This window comes from Pipistrellus hanaki (assembly GCF_964339955.1).
Source record: "Pipistrellus hanaki genome assembly, chromosome: 3".
NCBI classification, from domain to species: Eukaryota; Metazoa; Chordata; class Mammalia; order Chiroptera; family Vespertilionidae; genus Pipistrellus; species Pipistrellus hanaki.
This window is the reverse complement of record NC_140505.1, coordinates 128883185-128896462: the sequence shown is the minus strand read 5'-3', so window position 1 is coordinate 128896462 and position 13278 is coordinate 128883185. Positions and strand designations below refer to the sequence as shown.

At 38.4% G+C, this 13278-nt stretch overlaps 1 protein-coding gene across 7 annotated transcripts in view; it reads right to left on the bottom strand.

Moving 5' to 3' along the window:
* Window positions 1–13278, bottom strand: part of PTPRR (protein tyrosine phosphatase receptor type R) — a 267828-nt gene that overhangs the window by 35886 nt on the left and 218664 nt on the right. For 6 of the 7 annotated variants that reach the window (XM_084878886.1, XM_084878887.1, XM_084878889.1 and 3 more), the window contains 2 exons: window positions 9324–9510; window positions 7019–7103 (listed from right to left, as the gene is read on the bottom strand). In XM_084878886.1, the coding sequence (XP_084735012.1) occupies window positions 7019–7103; window positions 9324–9510 (272 nt within the window). The remainder of the gene's footprint in view (window positions 1–7018; window positions 7104–9323; window positions 9511–13278) is intronic. The other variant, XM_084878885.1, reaches the window with a different exon arrangement.

The following is a 13278-nucleotide window of genomic DNA, read 5'->3' as shown; positions in this document are numbered from 1 at the left end:
CTCTCACAACATGGAAGATGCTGTCCTCAGTTACCATGTGTTTGTTCACCAACAGCACAAATATCTGACATTGAAGAGATTATTATAGTGTCTTAAATTCTAACACCACTTCCCATCAAGAAGTTGAAAAATCCCAAGTATTTCCCAAACTGCTATCTGTAAACCATTTCTTCCATAACATGTAGAATTAGATCATATAATTTGTAAATGAGCTAATTCTTTATGAACCATGGTGCTATGGAAAATATGGTAGTTATTTTTTACCAACATTTACATAAATGTATTAAGATCAAACCATGCCTTTATGATTTCATTAACGTGGTACATGCTATGCTTCTTGCAGGAAAGAATGGAGAATTTTTACTATCTCTCTAAGATTCAGTGTCTAGCACAGTGCTTAAATATGTAGCAGACACTCAATAAATGTCTATGGTATGGATTTAAATTGCCCTACCATTTCCTAAAGCTAGTTTTATGCCTTCCTCTCTAGCAGTTGTTCTATTGTTCTTCAGACAGGCAAATTCTGAGAGCTTTTTATACCCACTGTTCCTACCTCCTCATCTACCATTCAAGTCTCTTGTACACTCCAATCTATCTGATAATGGTAATGTTAGGTATGCAGACACTACTCTGGCTCATGCCACCCTGACCATTTTGTTATTAAACCAAATGAGCTCCATGTCAGTGTTTTTTCCTTCTTCATGTCCTCTCTGTGGCATTCAAAAAACATTGACCATATATCTTTTTTAAAGTTCTCTCTTCCATTGGATTTTGGGTCACAACATTCTGATTTTCCTGCTAATGCATTGAAAGTCTGTTTTCAATCTCCTGCTTATTTCATCTGCCCCCTCCCCTAATTCTAAGACTCAACGTGGCCCTCCTCTAAGCTCATTTGACACTGCTTTCTTAGGTAATTGTTAGGTAATTGATTCATTCCCATAACTTTCACTATTAGCTATATCTTAGACTAGACTACTCTCTGCAGTTATAGGCCATGCTTTTCTCTTTATTTTTCCTGGATATACCACAAGCCTGTGAAATTCCACGTGTCTCATGTATTCCTGTTAGACTTCTGTTATTCTTTGTTAGATGTGCTCCCACAGCTCCAGAGCCCATGTTGGAAAACGAGTTGACCTACTGGGCTTGACCTCCACATTCAATTACTCATATTCTCTCTGTTCTATCTCCTGACATGCTCTGGGGCCTATATTTCTTCTCTCTTCCCATGGCTGTCTTCTTAGACTAGGACGTGAGCATGCCATCTGATCTTATTGCTTTCAATCTTATTGCTGCCAAGGCGGTCTGATCACATCATCTCTGCTTCAATGGATCCTAATTGTCACTATTTCCCAAACTGTTATCTGTAAATCATTTTTTTCCCCTGTAGAATTAGGTCATATAATTTATAAATGAGATAATCTTTAAAAAAGAAGTTTCAGTAATCAAATAAATATAGGAAACACTGACTTAAACAAAGTAGAACCACACCCCTTTGACTGCAGGGCTTTTCATGGTCTTCATTATGCTACCGTACCTTGTGAATTTCCAAGGAGCTATTACATATACATTTATTTATCCACTGACCTCAATTTATTATGAATCCTTATTGACAATTCAGACAGCCTAGAGCAGCATTACCCAGAACTCTCTGTGATAATAGTAAATGCCTCCTCATTTTCCAGGGCTCAGTTCAAGAAATGCATTATTTCTGAAGCCTTCCCTGGAATTCCCAGATAGAGTCAGGCATTCCTGTCTTTGTGCAAGCTCTCTCCTATTTTAGTATTTACCTTCTTATATTTCAGATACTTAAATTTCTGCCTTCCCTCAATGGATTTCGGTGAGCCCCTTGAGTGCAAGAGCTATATTTAATTAACTTTTATATCCTTTGTGATTTCTATTTGGAATGTGGCTCATAGAATGTTTAATATTAGAATTTATTGCTATTAGAAAGAGTAAAACACTGCTTTTGGCTTTCTATATATTCTTCTATTTAGCAAAAGGAATGGGAAAACTCTCATTCCTTTTCAGTATCCACTGATTATTAGGAGTTTCTACAGACACCCTACACCACTCAGAATTGAAAATGCCTATTTCCTTCAACTTTTATAATGTCTGCAAATGTATATGATTTACTCAACCCTTTTAACTTCTTAGAAGCAGGTTCCCTGTCAAGCTAAATTAAGTTTATGTTGAAAATTGTTAATTTATAGTATTTATAAATATTTAAAGGTTTCCAAATACATATTTTTAAAACAAGAATACAGCATATGACTGAATAGTAGAAAATGTGGGGTTCCAACCAAAGCCTTTTTAATGTTATCTTGGACTAATAAAGCAGCCAAAGATTAAACATTTATTTTATCATCATCAACATTTTAATGTGATTATTTTCATCACTACTGTTATAAATTTTCATGTTATGCATTTAAGTCTACATATTAGTCAAATTCACTATAATAACCTTTCTCAGAACTGATATTTCTAGGTTATGTGTTCAATATTTAGCATATCATTTATGATACTTCTGGGCAATATCAGTGAAAATTACAAATATTAATTGAACACTGGTCAATTTTCTTCCTCTCTTTTGCTCCTTTTCATTTTCTTCCTTCCTTCTTCTAGATCTTTTTTCCTTTTTCTTTCCCTCCCTCCCTCCCTCCCTCCCTCCCTCCCTCCCTCCCTCCCTCCCTCCCTCCCTCCCTCCCTCCCTTCCTTCCTTCCTTCCTTCCTTCCTTCCTTCCTTCCTTCCTCTTCACTTCCTCTCCTCCCTTCTTCACTCATTCCTGTTTCTTTTTTCCTCTCAACAAATTATTCAACACATACAGATTTGAAAAATAGAACATGTGAACTTTCCTCACCCTGGTCTCTTTTAAAATACTTTCTAGTAATCTTAAGTCTCCTATTTAACAGACAGAAATGGTAGCTGGAGCCTGGCATTTTGATTGGCATCATATAAGATTTTATCAAAGACTATTCTGTGCTGAAGATTTCCTCTCCAGGAAGAAATGTGTTTGAAGTTTGAAGTCAAGAGAAGAAACGATTAGATAAGGAACAAGCGTATGACTGCTAGTAGTGGGCAAAGACAGGGATGAGAGGAATAGGACTGCTTTCACAGATGAATTCAAGATAAATGGGAAAAGGGAGGAAAGGCAGGGACTGGCCACACCTTCAAGGTGACTGGGAGGCATCTTCAAATTTTCTGTAGGAGGGAGAGAAGACATTGTCCAATATGGCAGCCATTAGCCACCAATAGCTAATTAAATTTAAGTAAAAATGAACTTTAAAAATTGGATCCTTGGGTTCACTAGCTATACTTCAAGCACTGAGTTGCCACATGTGCCTAGTGGTTACCCCAGTGGAGATATGAGACATTTCCATCATTGCAGAGAGTGTTAGTGGACAGTGCTGGTCATGGCAATAAAGACGGTGATTACATAGAAGCTCATTTTTAATGACTCATGTGAAATTTATAAAATAAAACAGGGCTCTGGAATATGTCTCTTTTGCAACTGTAAGTTTTTCTCTATATAGATAGTGTCCCTACTTCCTGGAATTGGTTTTGGGACTAATAATGGAATCATCTTATATGTTAGAGAGGGAAAGCAGAAATTAACATTAGCTGAGGGCTTACTGTTAGTTGAAACTTTCCTAGGGATTTTACACATATTATCATTTAATTCTCCCAATAGTCCTGGAGGGTAGTATTATTATCACCTATTTTTAGGAATACAGAAGGGATGGCACAGGAATATTAAGTAGCCTGCCTTAAATTGTAAATGTTTTACCAGGGTAGGATTTTAAGTCCAACCCCAATATTTTGCTATAGCCATATAACTTTTCTTAATAAGTAGTTAAGTTATTTGCATATCTATTCTGTTTTATGTACTTAATATAATAAAAGAGGAAAAATAATTTAAGTTGGAAACTTCATCAGATGTTAAATTTTTAAATATGAAATGATGGTCAGAACAAATAGAATTTTTAAATTTTATCTATATTGTTTTATATTAGTAAAAATAAGTTGACTGCATGAAAGAAATCACAACATTTATTATTATTATACTTCATTGTTTTATAAATAATTTCATATTAATATATGGTCAGTTTTCCCCTCAATGCTTTTGTGATTTAGGATGTAGACACATTTTCATCACTAATGCTTGTTTATATTGCAAAATAATTTGATATAAATTTGACCTTGGCACTTTAATCAACCACTTAAGAGTGTTCTGAGCTGGGCTGATGCTGTCCTTGGGGAGGCAGCTATAATTTAATTTGTTCTTGGCCATCCATATTTCTGTTGCAAACATTCTCAAAATTATATAACCTCACCATTATTTACAAGCTTACAAACTTTTAAAATTAAAAGTTCATTGTATATAAATGAACAAACAAAACCGAGCAGAGAAACAGGTTGCCACAGGGGAAGGGGGTTAGAGGACCAGGTGGAAAGGTGGAGGGATTGAGAAGTACAGACTAGTAGTTGTAAAACAGCAATGGGGATGACTAAAGGAATTATAGTCAATAATATTGTGATAACTATGTATGTGGCCAGTTGGGTACTGGATATATCAGGGGGGACACTTTGTAAAGTATATGCTTGTTTACCCACAATGCTGTGCACCTGAAATTAATACAAAATGATATTGAATGTTTATAAAAGCTCATTGTAGGTCAAAACAATAAAAACAATCATAACATTTAAAATATAGTCATTTGCTAACTACTTTTTATGTAATATTTTAAGCTTATCTCATATTGCAGTCTAAAATAAGCCATAAAGAACAACTTCGCATATTTGTTCTAGTCTGGTTCTGGTGTGGCTTGTCCAGCCATATGGACTAAATTGTATTTTGGGGTGGTATTCAGGCTAGAAACATTTTCAACAGAAAATCCATCATTTGCAACATCAGTTGTCAGCACAGGTGCCCTGGCTCAAGCGATTCACCCAGTTCTGGGAATGGAAAAGCTGACACAGGTCTATGAAGCAGTTGTCTGATATCATCTGGGCAGGAAATGGAGAAGGCTGAACTTAGAAGTAACCCTAATAATTTCCAAATCCTTCTGAGAGTAGGTGGGTAAATATAATAACTGCAATTGATGCATGTTCCCTAGTTACCTAGTTTGGTAAATTTTAAATAAAAAAGTCTTAACAGAAAGAGACAGCAATACTAACACAAATTGGTTTTATCCCATTCAGCTAGTTACAGTTATAAAACATCTTTCACAGTGACTATACCTTAGTAAACAGATTCAACTATATGAAACAATTAAAAATATACTATAGTAGAGTGACTTTAACAACGCTTTTCCAAGTCTACCAGCAGGGGAATCCCAAAGACACCATATTTCTTGCTATTACTATAGATATGGAACATTTGTTGTCATCTGAGTGAATTAATGGACTGAATTATGAAAACTCCACTATTTCAATGTCAATACCTTAAAAAAAAAATCTTGCCCAGCCAGTGTTGCTCAGTGGTTGAGCATTAACCTATGAACCAGGAGGTCGTGGTTTGATTCCTGATCAGGGCACATGCTGGGGTTACAGGCTTGATACCCAGTGGGGAGTGTGTAGGAGGCAGACAACAAATGATTCTCTTTCATCACTGATGTTTCTCTCTCTCTCTCTCTCTCTCTCTCTCTCTCTCTCTCTCTCTCTCTCTCTCTCCCTCTCTCTCTGTCTCTCGCTCTCTCTCTCTCTCTCGCTCTCTCCCTCCCTCCCTCACCCTCCCTCCTTCTCTCTCTCTCTCTCTCTCTCTCTCTCTCTCTCTCCCTCCCTCCCTCCCTCCCTCCCTCCCTCCCTCCCTCCCTCCCTCTCCCTCTCCCTCTCCCTCTCCCTCTTCCCTTTCCTATGTGAAACCAATAAAAACATATTTTAAAAAATCCTTGTGGTTCTATCTTTCCAGAGCTATTGTCATGAGGATTTTATCAAAACCCCAACCACATCTGTTTCTTTAATGATTCAAAATGCTACATCCTCTCCAAAGTATTTTTGCCACTGCAATCAGAATTAACTTCTCAGTCGTCTTTACAGCCCTGCATCACTTGAGCTAGGTCTCTATCCTGGCTCTTACTACATTGAATGCAATTACTCTTACATGTCTCTCCTCTCTAGTCCATGATCTCCTTTATTTTACAAATTGTTCCTTATTCCTTGCTAGCTCCAGCCTTCCAGCTTATATCTTTACATCTATAAATTTCATGAAGCCAAATTTAGTTTTAATAGAGTCTATAGCAATATTACTCAAAGTGTGGTGCTGGTCTCATCTGAATGAGAATCACCTCAGTGCTCATGAGAAATACAGATTCCTGGGCCCAACAGCAGACCGACTTACACAGAATCCCAGAGTGGGGCACAGGATTCTAGATTTTTAATTAGGACTCAAGGTAATTGCTATGCAAAATGAAGTTTTTTTTTTGGTATAGTTTAATTGGGATATAATTCACATACCCTACAATTCACCTGTTTAAAGTGTGCCTTCACAGAGTTTATTTATTTTTATTCAGAGAGTTTAAAACCATCACACCAATCAATTTTACATTTTCATTATTATTGAATTTATTGGGGGTGACACTGGCTAACCTTGTTAATAAAATTATACAGGTTCCAGGTGCACTATTCCAGGTCTCTGATCCATTTTGAGTTAATGTGTATATGGTGAGTCAGGGTCCAATTTTATTAATTTTTTTTTTTGCATGTGAGTATCCTGCTTTCTCAACACCATTTGTTAAAAAGACTATACTATATTCCTCCATTGAATTGATAGACAACATCAATGAAAATTGACTATAATGTGTGGCACAATACAATTTTAGAACCATGTATGCACTAGAACTGTGACCTGCCCACTATAATAAGAGTAATACAAGATAAAGTTATTAACCTTAGACCATTTTAAAGATTATGAGACTTGATAGTGTTTGCAATTCCAAATTTGGTGTGTATGTGGAAGTTGTGACAATGGGAAGTGGTATGGTATGGGTAAATGCAAAGGGTTTAATTCAAGGAACGTACTTGGCAAAATGGTCTTATAACGATTTTTAGTTCCATGACGTGGAATGTCAATTTCTTTGGGATCCACAAAGTTCATTGGTATTTCCTGCAAAAAATGAATGATATCAAATTAGTACGTCTAATGCTTCCACAAAGAAAATCTTCACAGGGGGCATCTGATCCAAAGCTCTCCTGGACTTCAAAGGCCTTTATAAACAACAGCCTACCACCTCTGGCGGACCAACACCCTTCCTTCCATAAACACATCAGCGGCACCCTAGCAAGCTGACTCTACGGAACAGTTCTCTGCGTTAGAAGCTCTATTTGATACATAGTTACTTGAAAACATAAAATTTGGTTAGATTTTAAGAATCCTGTTCTGTATAGTTGCTGAAAATATATAAACAGGAAGCTGAAAACTGATATTTTAGCAATGTATTCACATTTTTTCAAATCTTTCTGTTCAGGACCCAACATTTCTCTCTGATGAATTCTCTTTTGACATTAATTGTGACTCTTTTAAGACTATTAAAACCTCCTTCCCTGAATGGCAAATATAAAGGGCTTTTGTGTTAATTCAAGTGATGATGGTATGATGCTTTTTTTTTTTTTTTTTGTATTAAAGAACTGTCTATAATTGTACTGTTCCTATTGTGGCTTCAAATGCAATATTCTTAGTGAAGGGCATCCAGGCATTGTTTTCTCCCACTTAAGAATATTTTTATTCAGTAAGAATATATTTCATATGTCTTAGATAATGGGAGTCAGAATAATGAGAGCAGAAGTGGCTCTGTGGAAATGAATTAAACCCAAAAGATGAGCATCTGTAGCTAATTGGCAAAAACACCAGTAAGCCTGTTTTCAAAAGGGTGAAAACAAATATGCAAGCATTTGGTAATAAAAAATACTATGTTCTCTAACTTAAAATTCCACAAAGGATTGCTAACACAAGGTTAATGTGAAATAAAATAACTGGTATTTCTATATTATATAAAGTAATATTTTTTGTTATTTAAACTTTACTCAAAAGCCTACTAGTCATTGAAATAAAATAAATTATCTATAAATTAGTTCAAATTGTCCTAGTTTTCAGTCGAGTTAAAATTTTGAGAAAAGCCTGACTATGCTATGAATTTGAGACTTGCTTTACAAAAAGGAGTAACATATTTTTAAAATATTTCCTATACTTGCATTATTCTAGGTAGTTATAATATTAATCCCTACTCTCTACTCCAACTAAAGGTTAAAATTCTCAGTTCAAGTTACCAAAATAAGCGAAATTATTGAACAGTCAGTAGAAACCATATATTCATGTTTGGCCATTTCAAAGAGGTCAGTCTGTTTTGGCAAAGCCACAGAGTTGGTGACATCTTTATTCCCCCCGTACTCCTTCCTGCTTTCTGACTCACTAGTTTGTCATCTCCCAGCATTATCTCTCTTCTCAGTCTTCCTTGTTGCCCAATCTTTCCTTTAAGGAAAGCAGGCTATGTTAGGGCTCATCTTAAAGAACAAAGACTCTCTGTGATTCTATAAAAAAAAATAATGAGAGTACTTTGGCTAGTTGTGAGATCATTGACTGGCTGCTTTATTTCACTAAGTCTACACTACAAAGTCTACTTAAAAAAAAACTGCATGTTTGTGTTTTACTTTAAACACTTAATAATCATTGACGAGGTTCATAGTAGATCTAACCTATTGCTGGATCTTTCACCATGAGGGTAGTTGAAATATTTGAAATGACCTGAGAATGATCAATTTATTATTCTCAATAGTTATAGCTTAAGATGTAAGATGCAAACTGGTCCACTAGTATAACAGGGACATTCCCCTTAGGTAACAATTAGGTCAAAGAAGACCTACATGTACTCTGAGAAGAAATGTGTCTTCATGAATTAAGTTATCACAGCAACACTAAGTCACCATAATTTTTATCTGAAACTCACAATCATTTTTATACCACATTTGATCTTCTCGTGTTTTCCATAGTTCATTAAAGAGCACCTCGTTGCTCAAGTAACAAAACTGGGGGATCTTCTCTGACTTCCCCCAACAAGGACAGCAAGGCTGTTCCCTCTTCCTGCAATGCTCCTCTCTGCCCGCTCCTCTCGCCACTCCTTTGCCTGGCCGTCTCCTCCATAGTCTGCCTCAACGGAGTTATCACATTCTAGTTTGAACACATCAATAGTTGATGAGCTATGGGGTAGATTTAAAACTTTGAACTTTAACCATTTTTATTGTCCAGTGCAGGGTCGTGCCATCTTTGTATGTGCCTCTAGTGGCTCATTTATCAGAATATCCAACGAAGGGCAAATAATAACTGGCTCACCATGAATTCACTCTGGAGTAAGTGTGAACTTGCCACGACGTCCCTCAGCTGTGATCTTGTGAGAATTCGGCTGGCAGACTGGAGATACTCCATTGCTGCCTTCTCCCGTGGGGTTGGTACAGCCACAAGGGGTTCCACATTCCCCAAGCTGCTCATGTCCAATGTAAGAGATACGTTGGACCCTCTTCTGCGTTGGAGAAGAATGTTATGAGGATTAAACACCACACAAATTATTTTGGTAGCATAAAATTGTCTTTTGGACATGCACACAATTTGGTAAGCACCTTTACTGATATATATCCAAGTATCTTTTTCTCTTATATCATAGTTGTGCACAGCAACTATTATTATTTTTAACTCCTTTGGATCATTGCACTGGGATTATGGGACAACATTCTGGATACCCCCAAAACATCACCTCCCTGTTAGAAAGGTGTTTGCCCCTTCAGTGTGTGTGTGTGTGTGTGTGTGTGTGTTTGTGTGTGTGTGTGTTTTGTGTGTGTGTGTGTTTGTGTGTGTGTGTTTGTGTGTGTGTGTGTGTTTGTGTGTGTGTGTTTGTGTGTGTGTTTGTGTGTGTGTTTGTGTGTGTGTGTGTTTGTGTGTGTGTGTGTGTGTGTGTGTGTGTTTGTGTGTTTGTGTGTGTTGGTGGTGCTGAGTGACATGGCTTCTGTATATCTGGGTAAAAGGTCAACAAATGGAGAGGGACAAAGAATGGTTCTACGTTCAGGTTGAGAATTTTAATCTATTTTTAGTGGAAAAGCAGTTTTTAAATTGTCTCCATCAAGTTTTTTTCTAGCCTTTAAATTGGCAGAAATTCCTTCTTGATTCTGATAATAGTTTTCAGTGTACTTGTGAAAATTTGGCTTCTGCTGGTTTCGTAGGTACTTTAGTAAGGAATTGTTAAGCATACACCACTTTAAACCATTATTCCACTCAGTCAATTTTCAGTTCTAAAAGACAAAAGTACCTGCAATCTGACACCTGAATGACACCCAGCGCCCCAGAGGTTTAGCAGAAGGTAAACTAGAGTTGGGCCTCAAAAGTAAAAGTTCAATGGGTACATTTGGGGTGAAGGGTTATTTCAGATAAAGAGTCTGACAGGAGAAAAAGTGTGGGAACAGGAAATGATTAGCAATCTTTGAGAAATAGCATATAAGCAGTTTTTGGAATTGGAGGACACAGTTATGTAGGAGAGATGAGAGAAGCAAGAATCATGGAAATTGTAAGACCAGAAAACGTCTGCTCAAACCCCAAAAGGAGAGCATTCAGAACATCAGCGAACACCAACTTCTGTTTTGGCTTCCCACAGCAAACCAGCCCAAACCTGGGATGAGAAGCCTCTGAGGTCCCAGGTTCCCTCTCCAGCTCCTGGCCTGAGCCTTGCCTTTTCTGATGGAGCCACAGCCAGCATCTGAGCAAACCCAGGTGTGAGGGGTCATGTGACCACGTGGGAGCATGTGTGCCTGCAGAGCCACGCCTCTGGGTGAACAAACAGTGCTCCACACTGTGCCTGCCTCCTTTGAGTTTTTTAATAAAATAATCTCACGCAGGGAAAAAAAAGACAGACCCAGTGAGTAAATTTTCTAAGGCTTCTGTGATAAACTGAGAACCATGAAAGCATTTCCATGCAAATAACTTATTAAAGGAAGAATGACTTTTCTCTGGCAAGAGAAGAAAGGAAACGAATATTTATTAAACACCCACTATTTGCCAAGCACCTGCTCTAAGCACTTTTGCATATGTATCTGAATCTCCCCAGGAGCTCTCTGAGGGAATACATGCATCCATTTCACAGGTGAAGACAGGACTAATGTAGGAACACAATAGTGAAGCAAAGGTTCAACCCAACTTAGAATTTAAAACCCCAGCTGTGTCTGCTTTGTCACCCAAAAGCAAGGGTATGGCGGGCAGGTGATGTTAGACTATAGAGTTCCCTCCGTAGAGTTGGAAGTCTGTTGTTGGAAGGAAGGTCAAGATTGACTGTGGTATAATGTGGAGGCAATACAGCATTCAGGGGTAAGAACTCAATGTTTGCAGTCATATTCATCTGGGCCCAAACCCTGTCTCTCTCATGGCGCTGTGGTGCATCTTTGGTTAGGCTATGTAGCCTCGTTGCATCTCAATTTCCTCCTCTTTTATTTTTATCCTCACCCAAGGACATGCTGAGAGAGAGGTGCCTGGCTGGGAATTGAACCGGCAACCTTTCAGTGCACAGGACTATGCTCAGTCAACTGAGCCAATCTGTTCAGGCTCCTCTCTCTCCCCCCGCCCCCCCCCCCCACATTTTTAAAATTCATTTATTATCTGTGTACATAATTTAACATTGGCCCTCCCCCCGCCATTTATACCCCCCCTCCCCAGAGTTTTGTGTCCATTAGTTGTACTTATATGCATGTATACAAGCCCTTCGGTTGATCACTCATTTATGGATAATAAAGAACATTATAAACTGATGAACCAAAAGATAGATATAGAGACAGTAAAGCAACAAGTAGACTGTCAAATTACAGCAGGTAGGGTAGGGAGATCTGGGGGAGATAATAGATCAACCGAAGGCTCCTCTCTTTTGTAAAACACGTAATTAAGTGTATGTACTTCAGAAGATTATTACAAGGAGTAACCAGATAGTGTAAGTAAATGGCTTATAAAAAGCTATACCTATCATTAAATTTAAGTAATCCTATCTAATAAAGAGGGAATATGCTAATTGACCATCTCTCCACCACAAAGATGGCTGCACCCACAGCTGAGGCCAAGTTCCCATAAAGAGCCTTAACAAGCAATCAGCAGGGACCTGAGGCTACACCCTTCTCCACCCCCATGGGGCTTGACAGGGGACCCCAGGCCACACCCTCCACCCCAGTGCCAGGCCAGGGGACCTGAGGCTGCACCCCTCTGGCTGGCTGAGCTTAACAAGGGACCTCAGGCCATGTCCTCACCCAGCAAGGCTTGACAGGGAATCTCAGAAACCCTATTTCCCACCTGGAATGGCTTGATGGAGGACCTCAAGGCACACCCCCTACCCTGTTCAGGACTGGGGGACCTCAGGCCACAACCCCCATCCACTAGGCCAGGGGACCTGAGGCTATGCCCCCCTGCCCAGCAGGGCTTGACAAAGGTGGGACTGGCCAGGTCTGGATCTAGCCCCAATGTGGAGGTGGGGGGGTAGGGGGAGGGCAGTTGGGTCTTGGTCTCACGTGATATTGAAGTGCATGTGGGTAGGTGGGGACTTAATTCTGGGTCCCGTGGTGCACCCCTGATTTTGACAGGAGGAAGGTTTTCATATACATTTTACTAATTTTCTTTCATCTCTGACACTTCTATTATAGAGAAAGGGCAAATAGCAATATTAAATTATTTCCTCTAATTAATCCCCTTTTAATGTGCACAAATTTCATGCACCGGGTCACTAATAATGAATAAGGTCCTACCTAACTCCCACCTTCTGCTTCTCTAAGGGATCTATTTTAAGAGCTCTTCACAGAAACTTGAAAATTGTTTACTCTGAGATTAACGTTAACATTTAAAAATCAATGGATAGAACCTTTGTCACTAAAAATAAAAAAAATATGTCCTTCTTGATTACCTATTTATCTTAAAATTTCCCTTTATTATGGCAAGTCCATTTCCTTTGAACGCGAAACAATTCCAGAGCACTTCACCCTAACACCTCAGATGATATCGCAAAGTTCAGTTAGGAAGTTAAGCTTGCACAGGTTGTTGCCCTTACCGAGAACATTTCCATAGAGCAGCCCTTGGCCCGTAAGTCCTTCCCTATCCTGGCTGTGAAATATTACCATAGGATGCCATTACCGTGGAGAAATCTCCACTTTTGTCAATTCTTATATTTAAGGAGCAAACAATATTTAGTTTTATTGAAATGTGGTGGAATTAGGAAATTGTGTCAGTAAAATCAACGTAAAATTTGAAAACTTAGTCATGTCTTATGCTTGAA